Source organism: Rhinolophus hipposideros (assembly GCF_964194185.1).
Source record: "Rhinolophus hipposideros genome assembly, chromosome: 1".
In the NCBI taxonomy this organism is placed as follows: domain Eukaryota; kingdom Metazoa; phylum Chordata; class Mammalia; order Chiroptera; family Rhinolophidae; genus Rhinolophus; species Rhinolophus hipposideros.
In genome coordinates, this window is record NC_138047.1 from 12697549 (window position 1) to 12724396 (window position 26848).

Sequence of the window (26848 nt, forward strand, 5' to 3'; positions counted from 1 at the left end):
CCTCATTACATAGGCACGAATGATGAAATCATGGGCCACTGATTCAACCTCCAGCCTCTCTCCGCTATGTGGAGGTCATGGGGTTGGTACTAAAACTTCCAGTCCTCTAATCAAAGGGTTCCTTTGCCTGGCCACCAGCCCCATTCTTTGGTGTGGACCAAAAGTCACCTTATTAACATGACAAAAGACACCTTTGTTGTTCTCATCACTTAAGAAATTCCCGAGGTTTTAGGAGCTCTGTGCCAGAAATGGGAACAAAGACCAAATAGGTGTTTATTGTCAATCACAATATCATACCTTCAGAGATACAAATTACTAAACACTGCCACAAGGAGAAAATTTTAAAAAAAGTCTGACTAGTGCCATATGTGTTAAAGAAATTGAATTTGGAATTAAAAACTTGACCACAAAGAAAACTCTAGATTCAGATGACAGCGTTGATACATTTTGTCACATGTTTAAGGAAGAAATCATACCAATTCTAAATAAACTCAAAAAATAGAGGTGGAGGAAACACCTCCCATCTCCTTTTTATGAGGCCAGCATAATAAGCGAAACGAAAACCTTATGTTAGATTGGTGCTAAAGTAATTGCGGTTTTTGCAATTATTTTTAACCTTTTAAACCGCAGTTACTTTGGTACCAACCTAATAAGAAAAGGAATTCAGACCAATAACCCTATGGTTGTAGATGAAAAAATCCTTAACAAAATGTTAGCAAATCAAATCTAGCAATATATGAAAAGGATAATATACCATGATTAAGGTGGAGTTATCCCAGGAATGAGAGGTTAGCTTATCATTTTAACATATTAACAATTTAACATATTAACAGAGTAAAGGAGAAAATTCATATGCAATCATCTCAGTAGATACAGAAAAAGTGATTGACAAAATTTAACATTCATTATAAAATCTCTTAAAAAACTGGGAATATAAGGAAACTTACCAATTTGATAAAGGGTATCTGTGAAAAAATGTACAGCTGTCGTACTTGGGAATATTGGACACTTGCCTCAGAAACAGGGCAAGAATGTCTGCTCGCAACACATCTATCTATTCAGCATCAAACTGGAGGCCCTACTTAGTGAAATAAGTCAAGAAAAAGAAATGGAAGGAAGGGAAAAGGGAAGGAAGAAAAAACTTTTTTTTTTTTTTTTTTTTGCAGACAACATGATGGTGCACATAGAGAATTGTAAGCAATCTACCAAGAAAAGAAGTTACTAGAACTAATAAGTAGATTTGGCAAGGTTGCAGGATACAAGGATACAAAGTTCCTATACACATAGAAGTATATTCTATATACTAACAACAAACAATTGGAAAATGAAATAAAAATTAATAGCATTATTGCTTTAATATTTTAAAGACAACCTAAATAAGTTGGGAGAGATACAATGTTAGAGGATTGGAAGACTCAATATTATTAAGATGTGACTTAGCTGCACGTTGCTGTATAAATCCGATTCAATCCCAATGAAAATTCCAACAGGGTTTTGAATTTTTTTTTGTTAGAAATAGATAAGCTGATTCTAAAATTTATATGGAAATGCAAAGGGCATAGAGTAGCCAAAACAATTTGGAAAAAGAATGAAGTTTGGAGTTTGGAGAACCCATACTGTTATTTTATAATTTTTGCCCAAAAGCTACAAAAATCACGACGGTATAGAATTGATATAATGACAGATATATAAAATAATAGAAGAGAATGGAGACTTGAGAGATACGAGTATATATCTCACAGAAAAGATAGCCACAGATGGATCACTGAAGTAAATGCAAAAGCTAAGACATTAAAACTTCTAGTCAACAACAAAATGTGCATGGCTTTGGGCTGGACCAAGATTTCTGAGACAGGACACAAAAAGCTCTAGCCAGAAAAGAACACAACAACAACACAATAATTTGGACTTATCAAAATTAAAAATGTCTGCTCTTTGTAAAACACAGTTAAGAAAGTGAAAAGTCACCCTATAGATGGGAAGAAAAATATTTGCAAAACATATATCTGACCAAGGGCTTGCTTCCAGAATATATAAAGAACCGTGCACTTAATAATAAGGAGAGGAACAAGCCTTGAGTGGAATCTTAAAGGACATGTAGAAGTCTCTGAATCAGGTGGCAGCGTGTGTCAGGCACAGGGAGTAGTGTGGCCAAGGCCGAGTGTGAGGGAATGACTGAGACCGAAAACCGCCAAAGTAAAGGAAGAAAAGTCATGTTAAAAGTAAACGCTTGTTCATCTACAAATCACTTTCCATATAAGATTTTCTCTGCCTTTGCATAGGGTGATATGGTGATTGAAGAGCTGTATAGTTTGTACTTTTTTGCCTGAAAATATATAAATCAGAAAAAAAGTGATTTAGTCCTCCGTTGATTTCTAGCATGCAATATGTATCTGTTTGTCTCTAGTTTTGAATGTCACAGCCTTTTCATATTCTTTATTCCTGTTATTCTTTAGCTATTTATGTTATTGATATTTACTAGCCTTAAGTTATTTAATCTTAATATACTACTTGTAAGTGGTAGGCTATAATGTCTGTTTCCTGGAAATGTACAGTGAGATAAAGTAGATTTTAGATCAATTTTTATGTTTTAAGAGAGAACATTGAACCATTTGACTAATCCTCATTTCATCCTCACAGCAACCCCCTGAGGTATGTCCTATTATTATATCCATTTTAAAGATGTGGAAACTGAGGTACAGAGAGCTAATTAACCAAGGTTACACAGCCAGAAGTGGAAGATAGTATTTTAATAGAGAGAGTATTAACTTGACCATAATACCTTTAACAGAAGGAAGAAAATAAACTCCAGGGAGAAAATCTTTTCTTTGAGTTAGATTTACTGGTTTCACGTAGATGGAAATAGTTGTGTTCGATTACCTATGTGGTAAACACTTCAATGGCAAATTAATTGACAGCTTGAAAATTGTATCAACTCTGTATTGTATCTTTTGGCAAACTAGGAAACTTGATGTCTTTCAAGTGTCAATTTGTGGTGTGCGAATGACTGTGAAATCTATTGCTTCAGTGTATTCCATTCGTGAGCAAAAGCCATAGGCTGAGTTTGCTGTCTTGAGAGTTGGTCTTTAAGGCTAAGGTTTGGAAGATAACTTTCTATAGGTGTCCTAAGTTTCTGCTTACTATTTCTCTAGAATGGTAGGTCGATCATGTTTTTAAATGTTTTTCTGATGAAAGCCTGCAGTTCATGTAAAGCCGAATAACTGTAACAGGGTTTCAAGTACACATACTTCTTCCATATGATGACTCACTCTCCAGCAGGAAGCATTTATTCAAGGCAAATGGCAGATCCATTTCCCCCTGAAAATGCTTGAAGTCTGAAATGTTTTCATGTTTGTTCATGTCCATTTTGGCTGAAATGCCTGTCTTGTCATTTACGTAAATCCCATACTTCTTTCAATGTCTGACTCAAATTTTACCTGCTTGTAAAGCATTCTCTGACCTTAGTGACCCTAGATAGAAAAGAAGTTCCTGTTCCCAGGGGAGCCGGTCTTGCTTCCTGTGCGCTCCTTCCCCCATTCTTTCTTTTCTTTTGGACTCCTGCTGTCTGAGTTACCCTTGTTTCCTATGTTGTTTGTGTAGATCTATAATCCATTAGCCAAAATTCTTGGGTTTTTCAGATTTCAAACGTTTTCAGATTTTAGAAATGGAAGATGATGCAGGTTCTGCGACAGCACCCAGCTATCAGAGTAATTTCTGCTGTAAAATGCATGAGTATTTATACTTTGGGGAATAAACAGAGACTTAAAAATAGCTTCATGTCAGCTCTGGGCAGGTCAGGTTTTACCATCAACGAGTTACCAAAAAACTGTTTGGACTTTCAGACCTGTTTGAAATTCAGAAATGTCAATATGGGATTATAGATATGTACGACCCAATGTTTTGGAAATGTAAACTGTGCATATTGAGGGATAAATCTAGTAATCATGTGACACTTTATGATTATTTTATTTTATTTTTTTGCTTAATTCTTTACCTTTATTTATGGAAATGAATCAGTTTAAAAAGTGACCTATATATTATGTGTGTGTGTATTTATCTGTTCAGTAGTATTAACTGATAGATGTAAACATCTGTTGTATGTTTCAATTCTTAATGTAGCTCCAGTTGTCCCATTTTTGACTAATGGTAGGCTTTTAAGTTTTCACCCTGGTTCTTTAGACGTGAGCCTAATGGTCTTTGGTAGCTTCCTTACTGTCCAGTATGATTTTCTTACTCATCTTTTATGTACCTGCCCAAGAACTGGGCTCAGCCATTTCTCCAAGAACCCGTGTTTTCTTTTAGTGGTGAATGATACTTCAGGATCACATCTGGATGTTCATTGCTACTGGGTTGTAATTGTTTATAGTCCTTTTCATACTAACTTTTTATTTTGAAATGACTTTAGATTCACAGAAATGTTGTAAAATAGTACAAATACCTTATATCCTTCATCCAAAATTCCCTAATGTAAACATCTTAACCATAGTATAATAAGCTAAAGTAGGAAATAAGTATTGTTCCAGTATTATTATTAAATTACACACTGTTTAGCAATGATTTATAAAAACTTGATTGTAGTTGTGTCTTTAGTTTCAAGTTTTTTTGATTTTTTTTGGTATGAACTTTTGTTTAGTGGGTCTTAACTATAATAGTAAGGAAGGTCTATCAGAATCACGTGGGAAGTTTTGAAAATCAGATGCCTGAAACCCTTCCCTCTCCTCTCCCAGAATTATTCAGAATCTGGAGGTGGCGGTAGAATAGATAGTGTCAGCGTAGGTATTTAGGGATTTTGCTAGAATTCCATCTGCCCTAACAGCTTAGTGGGTTCATTCGAGGAAGGAAGCAGTTTGTGTTTGCTCACAACTGGTGATAATAACCTCTTGGTCCCCAAGATAAAAGTTACTCTATCTTAAATGATTCAAGTTTGATGCTTTTCGTGCCAAAGATTCCTATCTCACTTATTAATAGAATTGACCTTCCACATTTATGAACTCATTCAACAAACATTTGTGGAGCACCTTCGAAGTGCCAGACACTTAGGATACAACAGATGTGGTCTGGTCCCTGCGTTTATGGATATATATGGATAATGAGAAGTGGGTTGGATTATAGTAGAGTGCGAGGGACATTAGAGGAGCAGAAAACAGTCAGCAGGCAGAGCTCACCTAGTGTAGGGATCAAGGAAAGTCCTCCTGGGAAGACTGTTTAGCTAAATCAGGTAGGATGTAACCAGGTAAAAAGAAGAATGTTTTGGCAGTTTCTGAATATGCCTAATGGCTATAGCTAGAGAGAACTTCTAATATCTCACTGGAGAAAAAGGTGTAAGACCAGAAGACCATGGAAAGGAAAAACATAGAAGTGAGCAACAGCCTTTATTGAGTCTTTTCAAAGCATTCATGTTTTCACAGAAATAACAATTTACATTTTTACTCATAGTTCATCAGTTTCCATATTACCTAAGTTAGATAAGAACAACACAAATAAACCTGACATAATGAGATTTGTGCAAAAATAAACTGACAGTGTTAATCCTGAGGCTCACTTGGTGGGAGCAGACGTATATGGCTAGGGAATACCTTTCCAGACACAAGAGCTGAGCTTGCTATGGGATCAGCCAGCATTCACACAGCAGGAATTGAGAATTTTGGTTTGTCTGGCAAGTCATTTAGGCAGTAGTCAATTAAGCTGACATCTACTACAATTGTTGTTTTGGGAATAGATGAGCTCATTGAGGGAGGTGAGGCGAGAAGAGGGCCAAGGTCCGGGAACCTCAGGGAATACCACCAGTTAAGGGACAGATAGAGGAAGACAAACCAGCTAAAGATTTCAAGAAGGACTAGTTAGAACAAGTTTTCCAGGAGGCTCAGTTTTCAGATTTTGAGGCTTTTGAATCTCACCTTCATATTTAGACTCTGAGCAAACTTGTAACTTTAGTTATCTTTGTTTAACCTGGATGTTTGCAGACTTATTTTGCCATTGAAGACTTTTTTCACTTAACTAATTCATATTCTGTATCCTGTAGAGTAAGTAGGTACATACTTCGGGAAACTGCAGCAGGCTGAAAGGAACAAGGAAAGGATTTAGGCAGGGTGGTCATACAGTTAGCCTGTGGTTTCAGACTTCTCCGGTAGATTCCAGAAAGGAGTGAGGATGTTGGGGAGACCACATGGAGGCCCTTGTGGTGGTCCAGGAGAAAGCTGATGGGAAGACCCCGTCAGGTTAGGCAGTGACAGTGGGGATAGAAAAGAGACGGCTTCAGTATACATTTCAGTTGAAGTGACAGGATTTGGTAACCGGATGTGAGAGGTAAGGCAGAGGGAGTCTCAGAAGCTCTGATTTCTGGTTGGGTGACCAAGGGGGTGAGTGGTGCTGTCCTTTGCGGGTTTACAGAACTGGTGCGTGTTGTGAGAGGGAAGGTAAAGACGTGAGTTTTGGACGTGTAGTATAAGATACATAGGTGTGTGTGTTTGGCAAGAGTCTAGACATGCACCTTGGTGCTTGAGGGAAAGGGTGAGGCCGAAGAAAGGTTTGGAAGTAATTCCTAATTAAAATCATGGGTCTGGAAAATCATCCAGGGATGGCATAAGAAACGAGAGGTAGAATTCTAATTTATGCAGGAAGGGAAGCCCATCTGAAGAATATTAATAATCATTTTTAGGTGTCTGCGAGACCCTGCTTTAAACCTATTGCATATGTTATTTTATTTTGTACTAAAAACCCCATGAGAGCAGGTGCTATTATTCCCATTTTACAAATGAACGAGTGGAAGCTCAGAAGTTAAGCCCTTAGCTCCCTGTCAGACATCTGGTAGCTCGCGGTTGAGGAAGTGAAGTCTGTCTTATGAAGGTCTGGGCTTTTTCACTTTGCTACCCTGCCTCTTGCAAAGGAGGGATGGTTCGAGAAGTAGGAAGGAAGCCAGGAGCGTGGTGAAAGGGTCCCCAGGAGGAGAGATGTTGAGGGAGCCTTCAGCAGTGTGAGATGTAGGAGACTGAGAAAGGACTGAGAGAGGTCAGTGGCCTTTGGATTGAGTGCAGCGTAAGGGTCACAGACGTCTGGGAGCTGTTTGTTGTGGGAACGGTTGGCACGATTGGTTTCGTATACCACCTGCCCAAGTGGTGTTTTCCCTGAAGGCGTACACGCTAGCTTATGATACCCAGAGAGAAGGAAAAAGCAATCGTCTTTAAAAACCAAATAAGAATAAATATAGGATAAGGCTTTTGTGAAAAGTCTTTCCGTCCATGATCTAGTAATATAAGCGTGCCCGTGTTTAGGAAGACGACGTAGGCCTGCCTGTTAGCTGCTGCTGCTTAGACAGGAAAGGGAGGGCAGGATCCTATTTGCGGATCCATCACTGCAGAGCTCTGTAAGGGCGCCCGGTGCTGACAAAAGCTGAGTCAGAGAAGACGCGCAGGCTGCGCTGTCCGAGTCATGGCCCAGTTCAGGATGTTAGACTGTATGATCAACCACAACTGGGGTTTACTGTGCAATCTGTATTGTGCCTGGAGTGGTCAGGTTTGTGTGATACATATGTATACGTTTTTGCTTTTTAATTCAAAGCTGCTATAATGTACAGAGCAAAAAAAAAAAAATCGGTGATAATGCTGGGTACGAAATAAGTGTCTTCCTGTAAGAGTGAAAAAGTAATCTTTTAGACTGTTTTTATTGAAATACGTGTTTAATATGAAATATCAGCTCTGATGATCTGAATTTCTCGGAAGGGATTAAGTTAACGGTTAAGCTGCACTGATGAGACTTTATTTGTAAAGCTTGACGTGGTGGGGGATGGGGGAAACTAAGAAAAATCCAAGCAATAAAATTGTAAGATAAGGGAAATTTATATATTTTTGGACTCTTTTACTGTGTTTATACGAAGGTAGGCAAGATTTTGGAATGAGTTCCTTTCCAAAAGCTCGTTTTTCATGTTGAATGAAATGTGGTTCTTGATTTCTTCACTATAGGATTAAGTGGAAGTTCTCTTTTGAATTTACTCGATTACTAGACAGTCTTTTGAGAGAAGTTATTTTGCGAGAGAAAATTTGCTGGATGTATATTTTTATGATAGTTATTTGCTTTTAAGTTTTATTCCTTAAGAAGTAAAAACTATTTTTTCCTTCAGCCTTGATCAACATGGCTGTTATCAGGTATAGACTGCTTTTGTAAGTCATAAATAATATTGTACATATTCAGCATAATGGCTTCTGTTACAGAATAGATAGAAACCTGCATGAGAGCTTTCTATTTCAGTTATCAGTGAATCTTTAAAAACTATGAATTATTTACCTTGTAGGGTTATTAACCCCTTTGTGGGTATTCATCTTCCTTATTTAAAAAAGTTCTGTATTACTGCTTGAAATTTAGAAGAAAAGCTAAATTTAAAATATTGAAAGCAATAAATGATAAATGTATTAACCCCTCCCCCCCATACGCACACACACACCACCGTTTATTTCTCAGTTCTCCCATAACCATGGCAAGAACAGATGTTTATGAAAGATGAACTTACTTCCAAATGGGACTTTTGGGTCTCCAGTACTTTTCTTTATGTCCTATTTTCTCTATTTTGGAATGGTGAAAAGACATTTTCATAGTTTACGTTGGGCACAGTACACTAATGTATCAGAGAAATTAGAGATGGAGAAGGTCATTTAATCTATATTTCTTCCAGCATAAGATTGATCCCTCAATGCACTTTCTAGTTCTCTCCCTAATGGATTTACATTACCATAAAAATATGGATTTCAAATGGCTACTTAGAGAATAAAAGAAGAGAGATACTGCAATTATCTTACATGTAAAATTCATAATATCAGGAGTCTACTAAAGCTGAAATTCCAAAAAAAAAAAATGTTAGTGTTTAGTAAACAGTTTGCAGCTATTACTAAATTTGTTAGCTAGTCTCATCATCAGAAAACTTTCAAGTTGAGGTCCTGGACCTTGCGAAGACTTCTTCATTCTGATGAATCCCAAAAGAATAATTGGGTTGCAGCAGAATCTGGGGAAGGGTTGATCCGGTCAGCCAGCAGTAGAAAGTTCCTTTGGAGAAGGTTGGTCTGGGGTCTGGCAGGATTGCCGTTACTGCTTTCCCTGTGGTTTAGATCTAGTCATAAGTCATTTCATTGCTGACATGTCTCAGAAGAAGAGCTTGCAGAACTTAGCATTCATTAAAAATGGCACGTGACTTCCATCTCCTGTGGTTTTTATGCCATCACTTAAAGGATTTGGTGGAGGTCACAAACTCAGTGCTTTCGGGCGAGGCAGGTTCCATAAAAGAGTGACGAGAGTTGAAGAGAGTCAGGTATTAGACAACAGAGGCTGGTGGAGACTGGCTCCCTGGAGATGCTGCCTCAGGACAGTGTTGCCACGTTGGACTGACCGTTGTCAAGTCATTTCGTTTTCTGGAGAAACTAAAAATTTGCATTTTTATGTGAATTTATCCTACTTTTTAAATGCCGGTGACTAATTCAAGTTTTTCAGAGTACTGAGATCGAAGCCAAACACATCTGTGGCCAGATGGGGCTCTAGGCTTCCAGTGTGTAACTTCTGACTTACAGAGAGACTTGGGGTAGCACTTGGTTTTGTTCGAGTATTACTGTTGATGCTAAGCAGCACCACAGTTGCTGTTGGATGCCCCTGGGAAGTTTGTGGTACAGGTAGGGAAGAAGTGTGGGAGAGAAACAAGAGCAGGAAGTGAAAAGGCAGGATGAGGAGTGAGGGAAGCAGAAGGAAGAGAGAGACAAGGAAATGATATGCTAGAGATAGGATTGTGCCATAGTTGGCACTTTTTCGGCATACTGCTAGAGAATTCTCATCAAGGTTTTATTATTAGTAAATATTTCTGTACTAGTGTAGGGAGGCAGGAGGGTGTTGCGGTTAAGAGTGCTCATGGCCAGCTCTGTCCCTGGCTCTGTGGTGACCCCAACTTTTCTCACTCACCTCGGCGCACTCATCTCTAGTATACCTACGTCATGGGTTGTTGTGAAGGTTAGATGAAATAACCTGGCTACAGCATTTAACCCAGTGCTTGGCATAAGTGCTTTATACATGCTTGCTATTATTAATATATTCTAGTTTATGGTGTACATAGAGGTGATGTTATATGAGATTTATGTTGGAAATACAAAGACGGGAATAAAGGGGTTCCATTAACTTAATTTTTTAAATTGTAGATAAAATGCGTGGTTACTTGTAAAAATTGGAAAATATAAATTAAAATTGATTGACCTAGTTCGGTCATTCAAATACAGTTCCTATTAATATTTTGATGTTTCTACTCTGAGGTTTTTTCCTGTGCACATTGTTTTTCCCCTGTGTGTGTATTATACAAGGTATAATCATATTATGCACATTTTGCCATGTTGTGACATTATGTTTAATGGCTGTTTAATATTCCAGCTATAGGATATAGATATAACATGTATCATAGTATATTTCATATTTTATATACATTATCAATATATATAATCATTTATCTGTTGAACAGTTAAATTGCTTCTAGTTCTTTTGCTGTTAAAAATCAAATATGGTGAAGATCTTTGTGGTTAAAATTGTTTTCCTGATTAGGATTATTTTCATAGGATTCAATCTCAGAAGTGAAATTATTGGGGCAGAGTGATATTTTTAAAGCATAACTTTTACAAAATACATTTTTATGTTAATTAAGAGAATCTTAGAGAGTGTTCTTGGACTTTGTGAGAAATGAATAAAGTTTTAAAGTTTATTGATTGTAATAACTATATATTGTACTGCCACAATACCATTAGGAAGAGAGGACTGTTCCCCCCCTCTTTTTTTTCCACCTTAATGTATGATAAATTTCAAATGTTCTAATCAGTATTTAGAACCAGGGGCTGAATGTTTGGTGATGGTGGTCAGATACAAGAAGTTGGGCCTTAAGTTTTCATAGATATGATATATCCCATAATACAGTTCTTGATTTTCCTCATATGCAGTGACAATTGATATTCCACAACCATATACATAGAAAGCTCAGAAGGAATACTGCGAGTGCCAGCATGGGCAGTCCTGGCGTTATCCTTTGTATATATTTGTATACAGGCTACAGTTTCTTTCGTAGCTCTGCAGCCAGTCTGACCCTGTTAAACATGGAAGTATATTACTCAGTGCTCTGCAAAGATTGTCCCTGCCCTGAGCTTAAAAGCCAAGGGCCCTTATGTGATTTGTTTCCCTTCCTTCATCATGTCCATGACCTTGTTTCCACATACATTTTCCCTACTCTTTCTTTTCTAAGGGCACTGGACCCCTTGCTTTTTCAGTCCCAGGGCCTTTGCACTTACCGTTCCCTCTTACTGAAATGCTTCACATGTCCCCTTCTCAATGAATTGTTCTGTTCAAATTTGTATAAAATGTTACGAAGGGAAAAAGAATCATACCATTAAAGAAGTTACTTTTTTTTTTTCCTTGAAAGAAGATGTAAAAATGACTTGATACTCTGGTTTCTCTTCAGATCATATAAATCTTTCGCCTTTTAAAAATGACTGGAAACTTTATAATTTAACAGAAATAGTCATTCTGTGTAAGTCTGTTTTGTGGAGGAAAAGCCAGAGGAATCCTAGATTGCATTCCTGAGACTGTAAACCAGGAGATAACCATACTCAGGTGACAATTCTCCCTCTCTTCACTGGGGAAGCCAAATGGAAGAAAGAAAGAGGCTGCAAAGAGCTGTTTTATTGCTTCCCCCTTGTAGCTGCTCTCTTTCCTTTATTGGTAAGAAACAGTTGTGAGCCTAGGGCTCACTTTGTTCCTTGGATCTGTTAAAACCTGCCCCTGCTTCTAACAGTGGTAGAAGGAGGCTTTGAGTTGATAAGTTGGGAAATTGGGAATATGCCTTTTGACACTTAAAGTATCTTAAATTCCTACTATGCTAAGTGTGGTCTACAGATGAGCAGAATCTACGTGGCTCAGAAGCTTGTAAAAAATGTACTTTTACGTCCCACCCCAGACTTAGGACATCAGAATTTTCATTTTAACAAGTTCCTTAGCTGATTCTCATGTACATTAAAGCTCTGCCTTAAATGATGGAAAGAGCATTAAAGGTGTTTCTTATTTTTAGAGATGCATTATATAACTCTTTTTCTTTAAATGTTTACATTGTATCTTCCTTTAAAAATTAAGGCAAATGGCACAGTACTATGGTGTTATCACTTCTTAGGTTATTTAAATAATGACATTTATAAAAAAATCTAAATAGTTACACGCTCCTTTCTTTCTTTTTTAAATCACTGGATAAAGAGACCCATTAATACAGAGTACCTGAGCATAAAAAGGACGTCAGGTTAAAAACGCTGAGGGTTTTGCCTTGCTAAGCATGAATGTAAATTGACTTTTTTCTTGGCTTGACCCCCAGGAAATCGTCCCTGTAGCATTGAGGGGTCCTTTCATCTCTTCTCAGTGACTTGCTGCTCACTGCCATACTTGGCCTTGCACTGGAGGTGCTAGAAGTGGCGTGGGAGAAACTGGCTGGTAGGCCGGGTGCACCTGGGATTAGCAGAAACAAAGAGTGTGTGCGAGGGTACAGCCAACATGGCCAAAATGCACAGGTGGCTCGTTTTCCACAGGTAGAGTCAGCAGGTGAAACGGGGGCTGGGAATGAAAGGACAGAGGCTTCTTAATCATTGTTAGGGGAAATCCAAGGAGCCACGTCCTCATTTCACCAGTAATATTTGGGAGCTGTTGACCGATGAGGTCTGACAATAAAGTTCGCGAACTCATCCTAGAAAAAGTGCTACATACCTCATTGCTGAATGTCACTATGGTCACCTTCGAAGTGCTCCCCTTCGGAAGCTATGCACTGATGCCAGGGGCTAGTCCACCCTTCAAAGCAATTTTGGAACTCTTTTTCTGGAATGGCCATCAGAGCTGTCATCGTATTACCCTTGATGTCCTGAAAATGTCTTCCTTTTAATATTTCCTTTATCTTCGGGTGGAGACAGAAGTCATTGGGGGCCAGATCAGGTGAGTAGGGAGGGTGTTCCAATGCAGTTATCTGTTTACTGGCTAAAAACCCCCTCACAGACAGTGCTGTGTGAGCTGGTGCATTGTTGTGATGCAAGAGCCGTGAATTGTTGGCGAAAAGTTCAGGTCATCTAACTTTTTCTCGCAGCCTTTTCAGCACTTCCAAATAGTCAACTTGGTTAACTGTTTGTCCAGTTGGTACAAATTTTTAATGAGTAATCCCTCTGATATCAAAAAAGGTTAGCAACATTGTTGCAACAAGTTCCCAAACTTAATTGTCAGACCTCCTGTAGCTTCAGAATTACAGCTTTAGGAAGAGGAAAACAAAAACACACGCCTACGCTCTGGGATAGACACATAACAACAAGCCGTTAAAATGTTGCAAAATGTCACAGGGAGCTTGAGCTCAATATTTTGTGAGAGATAAAGATAGGTAACATTAAGTGAATACCTTCTGTGTGTTAGACACTTCACATATTTAACCTTTAGTTTTTTTAACAAGATGATATTATTTTCACATTCCTGTTTTATGGACAAACAGATGAAACAAGGGGTTATGATCAGGACCATATAGCTAACAAACTGCAGAGCAGGTCGCCAACCCAGGGAGTCAGTGTATGGAGTCTGTGTCTTTACCGCCCGTAGTGGACTGAAGGATATGGTACGGGATTCAATTCATCAGCTTTTAAAATTAGTCATTCCAAAGCTGCATTAAGAATGTAGAGTAAATGATTTTTTAAAAAAGTGTATATTTCCAATTAATGGCCAACTTAAGGTGTAGTAGAAAGAAGTAAGCCGAAAAAGGAGTAGGCAAAGGGGAAAAAAAGGGATAGGAATGTCTGGAATGACATACACGGTATTGAAAGAGAGATAAAAGGTTGACAAGCAGGCTAAGAAAACAGAAAGAGGGAGAATTAGGTTTTGCAATGACTATTGGTGAGTTTTAGGTGCGTTTTGAAATGTAGATTAGTTGATGAGTCACTGTCTTAGCTCTTCCTTTGTTCTGATACCGAAACCTTTAGCATCGCCGAGACACATGTGTATGACTGTATTGTGAGTTGGTAACCGTGTTGTATAAGCATTGTGATTCTAAACAGTAAGCCTATGTGAGCAGGCTTGAATGTTGAAATAGGTTTTTTAATTGATATAATTGACATACAAAATTATATTAGTTTCAGGTGTACAATATGATTAGATATTTGTATAAGTTACAAAATGATCGCCACAATAAGTGTAATTAACATTTGTCACCATAGTTACAGAATTTTTTCCTTGTCAAGAGAACTTTCAAGATTTACTATCTTAACTTTGAAATGTCCAGTACAGTGTTATTAACTGTAGTCACCATGCTGTAGATTACATTCCTAGAACTTACTTATTTTATCACTGCAAGTTTGTACCTTTTGACTCCTTTCACCTATTTTGCTTCTCTCCCCTCTCTCCCCACCTCTGGCAACCACCAGTCTGTTTTCTGTATCTATGAGCTTGGGTTTTTTGTTGTTGTTTTAGATTCCATATATAAGTGAGATCATACACTATTTGTCTTTCTCTATCTTACTTATTTCATTTAAAATAATGCCCTCAAGGTCCATCCATCTATGTTGTTGGCAAGGGCAAGAGTCCATTCTTTTTAATGGGTGAATAATATTCTGTCAGTGAGAAATCCAGGTGTGGCTTCACTGGATCCTCTGGCTCAGTGTCACTCACACAACCTGACACTCTGTGGTCACCCAGGGCTGCAGTCATCTCAGGGTTTGCCTGGGGGAGGACCTGCTTCCTGTGGGATTCTGCTCCTTACGGGCTGTTGGGCTGAAGGCCTCAGGTCTTTGCTGGAGGCCACCCTATGTTATTCTCACCTGGGCCTCTCCAGAGGACAGCTCACAGCGGGTAGTTTGTTTCATAAGAAGTAGCAAGGGAGAAAAGCCAGAGAAAGACTGGACAAGACAGACGTCACAGTCTTTTGTAATAGTCTTGGAAGTGACATCCCATCACATTTGCCAAATTCCATTCATGAGAAGCAAATCACCAGGCCCAGCCCACACAAGGAGATTGCACATCGGCATGAATACCAGAAGGCGGGGATCACTGTTCTCTTTCTTCTTTTGTTTTCCTACAGTGGTGATTGATTATAATCCATTTCAGAATTGGGAGATGTGTTGAGGATTCTTCCAAACGACCCCCTGGCCCAGTGATTTGCTGAGAGGACGTACAGGATTCAGCATATAGTAGTATTCACAAGTACTCACAACCGTGGTTCATTCCAGCAAAAGGATACGAAGAATCAGCAAAGGAAAAAGGCATATGGGATAAAGCTCAGAACCAAAACCATGCCTGGCTGTTGTGCTAGGTATTGCCTATGAAACGTGTCCTCTCCCAGTGGACACAGAACATACACTTAATTCCTCCAGCAACCAATTGTGACAACATGTGTAACGCTGCCTACTAGCGAAGCTCATTCGAGACAAGGTTTTTACAGGGGGCTGGTCACATAAACACCTTCTTTCCAGCATGTATCAAAATTCCAGAGTCCCAGAAGGAAAACAGGTGTTCAGCATAAACCACATTGTTTGCATACAGTTTAGGCACCGTGAACCACTGATCCCTTAGGGAATGGTGAGAACCCTCCAGAAATCCAAGGTCCCAGATGCCAACCAAGGACCCACCTTGTCAGCAGGCCTTTCTAAGGATAGTAGTCTTTGGCCTGTTACGTTAACTCTTTCTGCATAGGAGAGAGTAGGAATTTCTGTTAAGCTTGTCATAAATAATGGAGATCAGTCAAAATACCATGTTAAATTGATGATTCTGGGGCTACCCAGACTGGTGAGGGGAAATGGTGCTTTTTAGGGCCTGGAGATGAAAGGAGCTTAATTCAGGCAGTAATCCTGATGTTTAGATCCTGACTAGGGAATTACAATGCATATTTGTAGAAAGCTTGGAAACAATGAAGTTTCAATTGGGTTGATGTACATCGTTTGATTTCACCAATACTTATTCGGCACCTGGTGTTTGCCTAGCTACTGTGCTGTGTATTGGCTGTAAAGTGGTGAGCATGTATATTATGCTCCTGGAGGTTATCAGGTGGGAGAGACAGATATTACAGAAACACAAATACATAATTGCAACTATAAAATGTCCTTTACAGGAAAAGAAAATACTGATTTTCTAAGCATTCAATACAACTTTTTATGTACCTGCTTTGTGCTGCTGTTTGGCGTGACCAAAACAAAGTCCCTGCTCTTATGGTCCCCACATTTTAATGGGTAGGGGGCTCAGACAATACATAAATAAGCAAACATAATGTCATTTCAGATTGTGATAAGTGCTGTGAGGAAAAATAAAGAAGGATGGAGTGAGGGGAGACTACTTTAGATTAGGTGGTCAGGAAAAGCCCCTTAGAAGTCACCTCTGAGTAGATGATGTTTAAGAAGATTACCGAATGAATTAAGGAAGCAAGCCGTACAAAGATCGGCACGCCGGGTAGAGGGAATTACAGAGGTAAAGCCCCTAACATGGGAAAGAGCTGGGTTGGAGGCAGCCAGGAGGTTTGTGTGTGAGGAACCTGTGATCAGGAGGAGAGGAGAAAGGGAGTTAGGTCAGTGTCCTGCCCAGGATCAGGTCAGGGAGGGTCTGTAAGAGAAAGGTTTTGGATTTTCTTCCCACTGTGATGGGAAGCCTATTGCAGGGTTTCTAGCATGATAATGCCGTAATCAAATTCATGTTTCAATAAACATGACAAATGTAAATATTTAAAATAGAAATATAGCGATATATAACGTACATAAATCATAAACATGTAGCTTGGTGAATTTTACAAAGTGCACACACCTATGGATGATTGTTCTGATCAAGATACAGAATATTAACAGCTCCTTAGTAGCCTCTATTATGCCCCCTGAAGTCATGTTTCTCTCCTTTAAAGATAATCACCATGCATTGGTCTGCCTGTTTTGAATTGTATCATAAATATCATCACATTGTACTTACTCTTTTGCGTGTGATCTTTTTCACTTAGTGTCATCTTTGAAATTCATCCACATTGTTGCATTAGCTGTAAATTTTTAAGGATTCATTTGTGGGAGTTCATTGTATGACTCTACCACTGTTTATCCATTCTACTCTTGATGGATGTTTGACTTGTTTCTAACTTTTGGCCATTACAAATAATGCTGCTGTGAACATTTTGCACATGGCTTTATACGTGTGGATTTCTGTTGAGTATATACCTAGGAGTGGAGTTACTGGACACAAGATTTGGCACATTTTACGGCCAAATTTTAGCAGATACTACGAAGCAGTTACTCAAAGTGGTTGTACCAGTTTACACCCCATCAGCAGGATTTGAAAATTCTTGTTACTCTGCATCCTTGCCAATAATTGATTTCCAATTAAAAAATGTTTGTAGCCATTTTGGTGTGTGTGTCATAGTGTCACAGTATGGTTTTAATTTGCATTTGCTTGATGCCTGTGAGGCTGGACATCTTTTCTTACACTTGTTGGCCATTTGCTTTTCCTCCTTAGTAAAGCATCTGTTCAGATCTTTTGCCCATCATTCACTAGCTGTAAGAACTTGGATGAATTACTTAATTGCTTGGAGTACAGTGTTAAAAATTCCTAAAATAGGAATAATGTCATCTAATTTTCGGTTTCCTTCAGTAGTCTCTTTGAATAACCAAAGCAAGTTAGTATGAATCCCAGGTCTTCATTTTTCAGAAGTTCTTAAGAACTACTTGTGAAATATTTTCTGCATTGACAGTATCTGCTTGAATATAATGATTTTTAAAGATGGAAGATCCAGAGAGTGAATGGAATGGTCATTTTAGCTTAATTAAAATGGACATAGAAAAATTGATTTTCAAAAAAAAGGGCCTAGTTTATAAGAAGATAGACTTGTTTCTTCCTGTGGAAATTATAATTACTGAATCAGAATTTGAATTACTTCTACAACAGCAAAATCAGTATCATCAACAAAATCCTGTATTTAAAGAAATGCCCTGTGGCATCCAGCATAACCATAAGCACCTGTACTACAACCAAAGCACCAGAGGCTGAAGGAGTGTAAAAGCCCTCCTTTAACTACCGGGGGTGCCAAAAAATGTATACAAGTGGACACTTTGGTCAGCGTTGCTCAAGCATTCGTTGGCTGTAATCAGAAGTGTCTAGACACTGATGGTAACCACTTTGAGCATCTCTTGTCATTGCAGAAGTCAAACGTGACTTGTGTTCATCTTTTGTTATTGGTATATATTGAGTATTACAATTTTAATAGTTTTTTCCTTTCTTAAAATGTGTGTACATTGTTTTGGCAGCCTCTGTATATAATTTCCTTCGGCTGTTCAGGCTAATCGGAATGATTAATATTTCTTATTTTTAACTTATAAATTTTTAGTAAAATTTATGGCATGTTGGATTTACATTTTTTATGAGTATTGTTCATACTTTATAATACTTTTAGATTCTCCTTGTATAATATGCAGCTGGTGTATTTATGCTTATAAAAATCGTAACAGTGTGCACTTGTCAATGGTTTTAGAGGTTTCTAATTGTTACATATTTTTGATATATTTTTAATCATTTCTAATTTTTAGCCAGTTAAAGTATTTTTTCTATGTAAAATACCTATTAAAATGATCTGTTTTATAATGTAGTTTCCAGAAATACATTATGTTGAAAGGCAATTATATTATAAGGCATAAATTATGGAGTAATTGAAATAATTTATTGTTTTCCAAAAGGTTTTATCCCAGGGTTCCTTTAAATAGTAAGCTCCACAATGCTTCTAAAATGTGTATAAAATACTTTTTGATATTTAATCATAATTTTTCACGAACAAATTATAAAATAAGAACCTCCTGCATTGGAATTTTTACTTAGCTGGGGTTTTGAAATAAATGAAACATAATTAAGTTCAACCTAGAGACAGTGATTCATTTGCAAGGGCATAAGCAGAGGGTACATTACCACATTAGAAGTTGGATGGCAGCCGAGTTGCTTCGTGTCCAAGCCCTGTCCCCCCCCCAGGGACTGCAGATGTCTCTATCTCACTTGATGTCATTTGTCTTTGCTGGAGCTGGACTGGCTCTCGTGGTGTCTCCACTTTCGAGTCAGGCTGCAGCTTGGTGCTCGGACTAATCTGAATGTAACACGGTTTGACTCCTCCTTCCTGGGGTGGGAGGTGCTCGTTGTCTGTTCTTTGAGATCTGGGGGCTGCTTTCCTAGTTGGTCAGTTCTGAGTTCCTTGTATTTTAAGTTTTCTTTCCAGTTCCCAGAAATTTGCTTTGGTTTCTGCTACTGTGTTTCAAGATATTTCTGTCAGCGCTCATTTATAATTTTGTTTGAGAATTGTGTTCTGAATTCCAGTGACAACATGTTCTTAATTCAATCTTAAACTGGAGACTATCTGTATATTCCTTTCTATGTTACTTATATTATACGTCTTTAAGAATTGGATGTTACATGCGAAGTTGTTTAACCTGACTACTAATAAAGAAACAAAAACTGAAAACATTAAGAACCATTTTTCATCTTAGCATATTTGCAAAGATTGAAAAATAACTTCCCATTGCTGGCTAGAGTATGGATATAGCAATCTTATGTGCTGTCAGTGGGTTGTGACTTGGTCCCCATTTTATAGGTGGTCCTTTGAATTTTTGTATATAAAACTGGAAAAAAAATAACTATTTGACCAGCAGCTCCATTTTGGGAAATTTCTCCTAATGAACTACTCATGATTTTTCACAGAGATTGACCTACAAGGTGGTGGTAGTAGTTGTAGTAGTAGTTGTAGTAGTAGTAGTAATAATAATAATAATACCAGTAGTATAAAAAAGCTTAAGGAGCAGTGTATGTACCTAAATCTAAATGACAAAAGGAAGAGTGAATAAATGAAATGTGATTTATTCATAGGACAAAATGTGATGCAGTCTTTAGTGTGTCACTATATATTATATTAACATGGAAAGACATTCATAACATAGTAAATAAAAATAAGTAGGTTAGAAGAGCACTTTTTAAAGTGTGTATTTGTACATGTTTACATATGAAAAAGTCTAGAAGAATATATACCAAAGTATTGACATCAGTTTTCTCTAGAGGGGGAATAGTAGGTATATTATTATAAGTTACTTTCTTTTTGCTTAGCTTTATTTTCTAACTTGTGTTTAATGAACATGTATATCTAAGAAATATAAATTATAAAAGGGAAAAGAATGGTTCATTACTCATTAGCTCTTGTCCCCAAATTGCTGAGACAACCTGTTAGTGGAAAAGTTCCAGGATCAGGAGACTGAAAGCATAGGTTCCAATCCATGCTGTGTAACTAACTAATTAGCTATGAGACCATTGGCTAGCCTCTCTGGGCCTCAGTTTCTGTGTTTGTTAAATAAATTGGTTGAACTATATTTCTCATTGTTAAGCTCCTTAACAATCTCCCTAGAGTTTCAGAGGAGCTAGCAGAATGGAATAGCTTCCTATACAAACTCCCCTGCCTCTCTCCCCAAACGGAGCAGCTCTGTATATTTGATATTATGTACATTGAATTTTTGTTTTAAGCTTTTTTCCAACCAAAGGTAAGGAAAAAAAGAAGAATCTCCTCTAAGATTCAGTAATTCTAAGTATGTTTCATGTGTCTCCCTTTAAGTTCCCCATGTTCCCCGTTCACTGGGTGCAGTTTCTTGGAGGACAAAGCTTATCTATGTAGCAGAATGCCCTGGCTCTGGAAATACCATACTGTGGTAGTCTGCATTCATTGAGTGCTAGTGAGTAAGTGAATAATTCATGTCTGGTATGGGGTACCTTCACCCTCGCTGATATATAGAGACATATTTTTGCATGTATGTAAAACAATTTCAGCCTCTGTTATGAATTGTTTTTCCATTTGCTCCTGACCTCTCGTGTGGTCTACCCTGATGAATAGTTTGGGTGACCAATAATTGTGTACCTTTTGTCAAGGTACTTAACCTCTCAGAGACTCAGTATTTTATTCTATAAAATGGTGATTGACCAAGTTGAATACTATCTCCAAGTTTCCTTCTAGCTATAAAATTCTCTGAAATTATACAGTCTCAATAGTGTAGGCTAATGAAATTGAGTCAACTATTAACAACTGTCAATGTAGTGTCATTGATAATCCAAAATTTACTTAGATCTGGAAAATTTATTTGTATATATGTTTAATGAGGTGAGTCGCTGATATTCTAGATGATTACAGTGCTCAAAAAAAAACCAAAAACGGAATGACCACATGATGTGGGTCTGATGTTCTCTACTTATATCTTCTCTAGCCTGCATACATGCTCAGTATTGCTTGTGTCTGCATAAGCAAATTTTCAGTTTTAACTAGAACAAATGGAAATGTAAGCTTGACTCTTAATTTGGAGATCCCTGTCTGCCCAAAGGGTAGTGAGATAATTGTTTTTAGCCTAAAAATACAATCTGTTCTCTGATTCAGAGTAAACAAGATTTTATTCATATCAGAAAATAAGTAGCTTCTGAAAATAACTCTTATATAATCTTGTAATAGAGCTTCTTTACCAGAAAATACGTAAAAAGTAGACATCAGCAGCAGAAAGACCCATATCAACAGTCAACTTAGATGAAAGATGTTATAAATGAATGTCCAAATAAATAATAAACTAAAATTTATTAGTCATATTTTTGCAGTTAATTTGAAATACTTTGGACTGAAGTCATCTAGATTTTTCACCTTCAAGTCTGAGAGTGTTAGAATTTCTTTGGTCATCATCTTTCATATGTTAAATATTAAAATAGCATTGAAAACCAGAATTAATTCTCAGAAAAATATATCTAGATACATCTAGGTATTCAGTATCAAATTGGTTCCAATTGTTATCAACTTGAGGAGCCAAAAACAAACAAACAAACAAAACAAACAAAACAACCCAAAAATATTTACAAAGAGACTCCAGAAAGCGAAGCTGCAAGTCAATAGTTTCCAGGAATACTCAGTATATAAAAAAACTTTTTTTCAAGAGTCTTCTAGCTCAGCTGAAATTTAAACAAATAAACAAAAAAATCCCTTAATTAAAAACATCAGATTTCCAGTTGTGTTGAAATATTTTTCAGAGAAATGTCCCATTAAAAAACCCTAATATATGAGAAATAATTTGCTATATGATTCTCTGTGGCATTAGGACTATGGAGAAAGTAGTTTAAAGATAAGCAATATCTGAATGTTTTAAAGCCATATTATTACTCCGTTTCTTCTTATGGCATAGAGCAGAAAGAGTAGGCTAGCTCTGGCATTTACTAGCTGTGTTTTTGACAAATCACTCAAGGACTGTGAGCCCATTTCTCATTGAGACTAGTAGTGTACCTAAAAATCTAGTAAAAAGTTTTATGGATACTCATGATTTGGTTTTTCCCCTCATACAAAACTGTATTTTATATACTGTTCTTCTGATCCAAAAAATGTTATCATAATACATTTTTGAAATAAGTCTTTATATATCGGTGACCTCTGTGTTTTTTAATTTAATTTTTACGTAGTGCTTACTGTGTGCGCTGTACTGTTTTAAAAACTTGATAAACTTGCACTAATTTAACCTTCCTAGGAAACATACGAAGTAGGTGCCATTATTCTCCTCCTCACAGTGAAGATGACGAAGTGAGGCAGAGATATGTTGAGGGACTTGCCCCCTTGGGGTTCACAGCTGGTATCAAAGACTGAGCCCCAGGTAGTCTGGCTCCAGAGCCCTTGCTCTTCCCACTCTGCATGCCGCAGTCTCCCTGGGTCATAAAAGAAAAAACATCCTGCCAGCTGATAGTTAAAACTATCACACATTCTAATTCTGTGTTGTGTTTTCTCAGGAAAGGACATCTTAAAAGGTGTTGTATCACCATGAGAAGGTCTGGCCCTGAAATAAGGCAGAAACCTTATTTTAAGCAATGGCACTACTAATAGTATATAACAAATATTATGTAACAAAATATTTTCAAAGAATCCATAGGAGTAGGACTAATAATCTTACCGTGTTTCCCTGAAAATAAGACCTAGCCAATCAGCTCTAATGCATCTTTTGGAGCAAAAATTAATATAGGACCCAGTCTTATATTATAGTAAAGTAAGACTGGGTCTTATATTAATTTTTGCTCCAAAAGATATATTAGAGCTGATTGTCTGGCTAGGTCTTATTTTCAGGGAAATACAGGAGGTATATGATGGAATCAAACTTTGAATCTTTCAGGCTGAACACGATATAATCCTTTCTTATGCTTCATCATGAATGATTTCTGGAATATACTAGAAGCCATCCCCATCCTGCTTAAAGTACAAATATAATAATTAGAAAAGATATCTTAGGGGTTATATATTATGTATACAGGCATTTTTTTTTTCTTTCTAACTCTTAAGTTTACTTAAGTGACAGCCTGTGTCTTTCACCTCTGGCTAACCTTTAGACTTTGTACTTTTTACCTATGTGAGTTTTTTTAAAAACATCTTCATTGAACTATAATTTACATACCATAAAACTAACTCATTGTGAGTGTGCATTGGAGTGGTTTGTAGTAAATTTATACAGTTGTGGAGCTTTCATCACAATCTACTTTGAGAACTTTATTTTATCCCCAAAGTTTCCCTCATGCCAGTGTGCATTCTCTTCTGTGAGGTTTTTATTGCCTTTATTTGTTATGTGGTTAATGTTTTCCTCTTGTAGATTCTCTTACTCGTCTTTTAGGTTGCTTTGTCTAGTTGTTTTATCTAGTTTTGATGGAGCTATTTTTTATCCTTTATTTTGGTTTCTTTCAACCTTGAGTCATTATTCAATCAAGTGACCTTGTTATGAAGTCTTGTAGGGGGATCAAATGACAGTTCTTAGTCACAGGAATTTAACTGCTATTGTCCCAGTCACTTCTTGGCTTCTTGCACTCTGATGCTGTTGGTACATGAATTGGTACTCATGGTGGGGAGATGAGACGTGTGTAGAGAGGTGGGTCTTAGGGGTCTTCTCAAGTAGAGAAGTCTGGGACAGCTGCATTTCTCCCTGTGTGCCTTTGGTATCAATCCAGCAGATCTAAAGCTCTATGGGTAACTAGAAGAAGGAGTGAAAAAGGCACGTAAGTGTATGTCTTTTCATCTTCGCTTTCTATGTTGAAAGAAGAATTACCCTCCCTTCTTTCCTGTAGGGAAGAGAGGATTCAGTGTGATGCTCTTAGGAGGATGGAACAATGGAGACAACTGAGCTGAGCTATGTTGCATTCAAAAGTCTTAGTTTGCAGGAAGCAGAACAGAAATTGCTTGCTCTTCATCCCCTCTTCTCCATTTTTGTAAAGAACTCAGTAGAACAGGACATAGCCGGCTCAATTTAGAAACTTGAAGTGCGAAACCATGATTCAAAAGAGTTTTCTATATGATTCAAAGATAAAGAAAAGGAGCTTAATATATTTGGGAGTACTGAGGCTAAAACATAATAATAGTACATTAGAAGTAAATTTAATACAGGTAAAAATTTTTAAAGTGCTAAAATTAGCGTCCCGCAGAAAAATAAACTTTAAAACTATAAATAGATCAAAGAACGATTGGGGGAAAGGATCTACGCAAACTGCAGAATAGAGGAGATGATGAAAAATGCAACTATTCTAGTTTCAGATTCAGGAAACCATGATATTAGTTCCTTCCCTGATACTAGCTAGCAGTAATCTTGGATAAATCACTTAACTACTCTGGGTCTCACTTTCCTCATGTGTAACATGAAAGGGTTCACTTACCTTAATGAAATCTTAAAGGTTCTTTCTGCTTTAAAATTATATAATGAGATGTCCAGTAAGCACATGAGAAGATGTTCATCGTTAGCCATTTAGGGAAATGCAAATTATTATCACAATGAGGTATCACGACACACCTGTCACAATGGCTGAAATAAAAAATAATGACAGCGCCAAATACCGTCAAGGATACGGAGAAACTGCGTGGATCAGCTGTACGTTGCTGGTAGGAATGTAAAATTGTAAAAATCTTCTGGAAAAAGCTTGGCAGTTACTTACAAAACTAAATTTGCAATTACTATACGAGTACAACCCAGCAATTGCGCTCTTGGACATTTATCCCAGAGAAATGGAAATTATTTTCACATAAAATTCTGTATGTGAATGTTTATAACACATTTATTCATAAGAGTCCCAAACTGGAAACAACTCAGATGTCTTTTAAACAAACTGTGGTGTATTTATACCATGGAATACTATTTAGCAATGAAAAAAGAAATGGTACATGCAGCAACTTGGGTGGGTTGTATCTACGTCAGTATCCTAGTTATTGTATTATAGTTCTCCAGGATGTTATTGTGGAGGCAAACTGCATAAAGATTACATGATGTCTTCTGTATTATTTTTTACAATTGCATGTAAATCTATAATTAGCTCTAAGAAGAAACACTAAACTGTGTGTATTTCATTTAGTTTTTATCCCCACTGTGTGGAACTGTGCTGAGTACATAGTAGGTGCTCCATAAATATTTATTTACTGAATGAATGGGGGCGGGGGGTGTGAGGGGGGGGCGAGAGAGAGAGCGCGCGCACACCTGGAGAACTTGCACACATGTATGTGTAAAATGATCCTCTCATTTGGATCACAAAAGGAGGGTCCAGTCACTACATAGAGCTGTTTGGGTAATTAAGCCTAGATTAATAACCTTTATCCTAGAAGTTCTATCACGATCACTTTTGCAATTACTTGAGACTTAGCTTGAGTCATGCATGTTGATATTTAGTGTTAACCTCTCCCCCTCAACCCCCCACCTCAAATCTCCAAATCCTAGAATGGGAGATAAACTGAAATGCATTTATGATAAATTAGTTCCAAATGTAGAGTCTCTATAGATGGTTTCAGGGTCTTAATTACTGTAGTTTCATAATAAGTCTTAAAGTCTTGTAGTGTAAGTATTCCAATTTTGTTCTTTTTCAAAGTTATTTCGCTATTTAGGTCCTTTTCATTTTAAAGTGAAGTTTAAAAAGAGCTTGCCAATTGCTACACAAAAATCTAGGATTTTGGTGGGACTTTCATTGAATCTACAGATCAATTTGGGGAAAGTTGAGATTGTAATAGTACTGAGACTTCTGAACCATGAACATGGTATGTCTCTCCATTTATTTATTACTAGATATTCTTTAAATCTCTCAGCAGTATTTTGGACTTGCCATTTACAGGTCTTGCAAATCTTTTGCCAGATTTATCACTAAATGGTATATATTTAAAATGGCATATATATTTAAAATGGTATATACCATTTTAAATGGTATATATTTAAAACGTTTTTTCAATTTCCAGTTACTTATTGTTAGTATGTAGAAATGCTGTTGATTTTTGTGTACACATATTATTTTCATTCACATTCCATTGATTAGAACTCATCCACAGCCTCCTCTACTGCAGGTTTGGCTGGTGGATGAATGATACTATCTAGCTGTCTTCCTAGAAAGAAAAGAAAATGAAATTGATGAATAGCTAACTAGTAATAAATATTGACTATATAATAAAAATATCTAGGGTTTAGAAGTCTCTTGAATTTACTTCCTTTGTCTTGCACTATATTTTTATCAAGAAAAAATTGCTTTCAAGAGCATTTTAAAATTTTAACACCTTCATGTGAAGCAAATCTTTGTGGAGGAATGGATAGATTCACTAGTGGAATATAATTAAAAATGTAACGAGGCCAAGCCTTGTTTTTTGCCATTTGATGAAGGTTACATTTCAAAATTACTAGGATGGACTTGGGGTTGTCATTTAATACAAAAATCTTAGCAGTAATGCAGACATGTTAAGTTTGAGATACTTCTTAGATTGGGGAGATGTCTGGGCTAGAGGTGAAAATTGGTGAGACATCTGTATATAGATGGTATTTAATGAATGAGATTGAAGAAA

General features: G+C 37.2%; 1 protein-coding gene across 8 annotated transcripts in view; it reads left to right on the top strand.

The window, feature by feature from the left end:
- Positions 1-26848, top strand: part of ARHGAP21 (Rho GTPase activating protein 21) — a gene marked incomplete at its 5' end in the record, with an annotated part of 117656 nt that overhangs the window by 16033 nt on the left and 74775 nt on the right. For 4 of the 8 annotated variants that reach the window (XM_081059553.1, XM_081059554.1, XM_081059557.1 and 1 more), the window contains one exon: positions 7429-7512. The exons of the other annotated variants lie outside the window; for them this stretch is intronic. In XM_081059553.1, coding sequence (XP_080915679.1) covers positions 7429-7512 — 84 coding nt within the window. Of the gene's footprint in view, positions 1-7428; positions 7513-26848 lie in introns of those variants that run through there. 8 annotated transcript variants of the gene reach the window in all.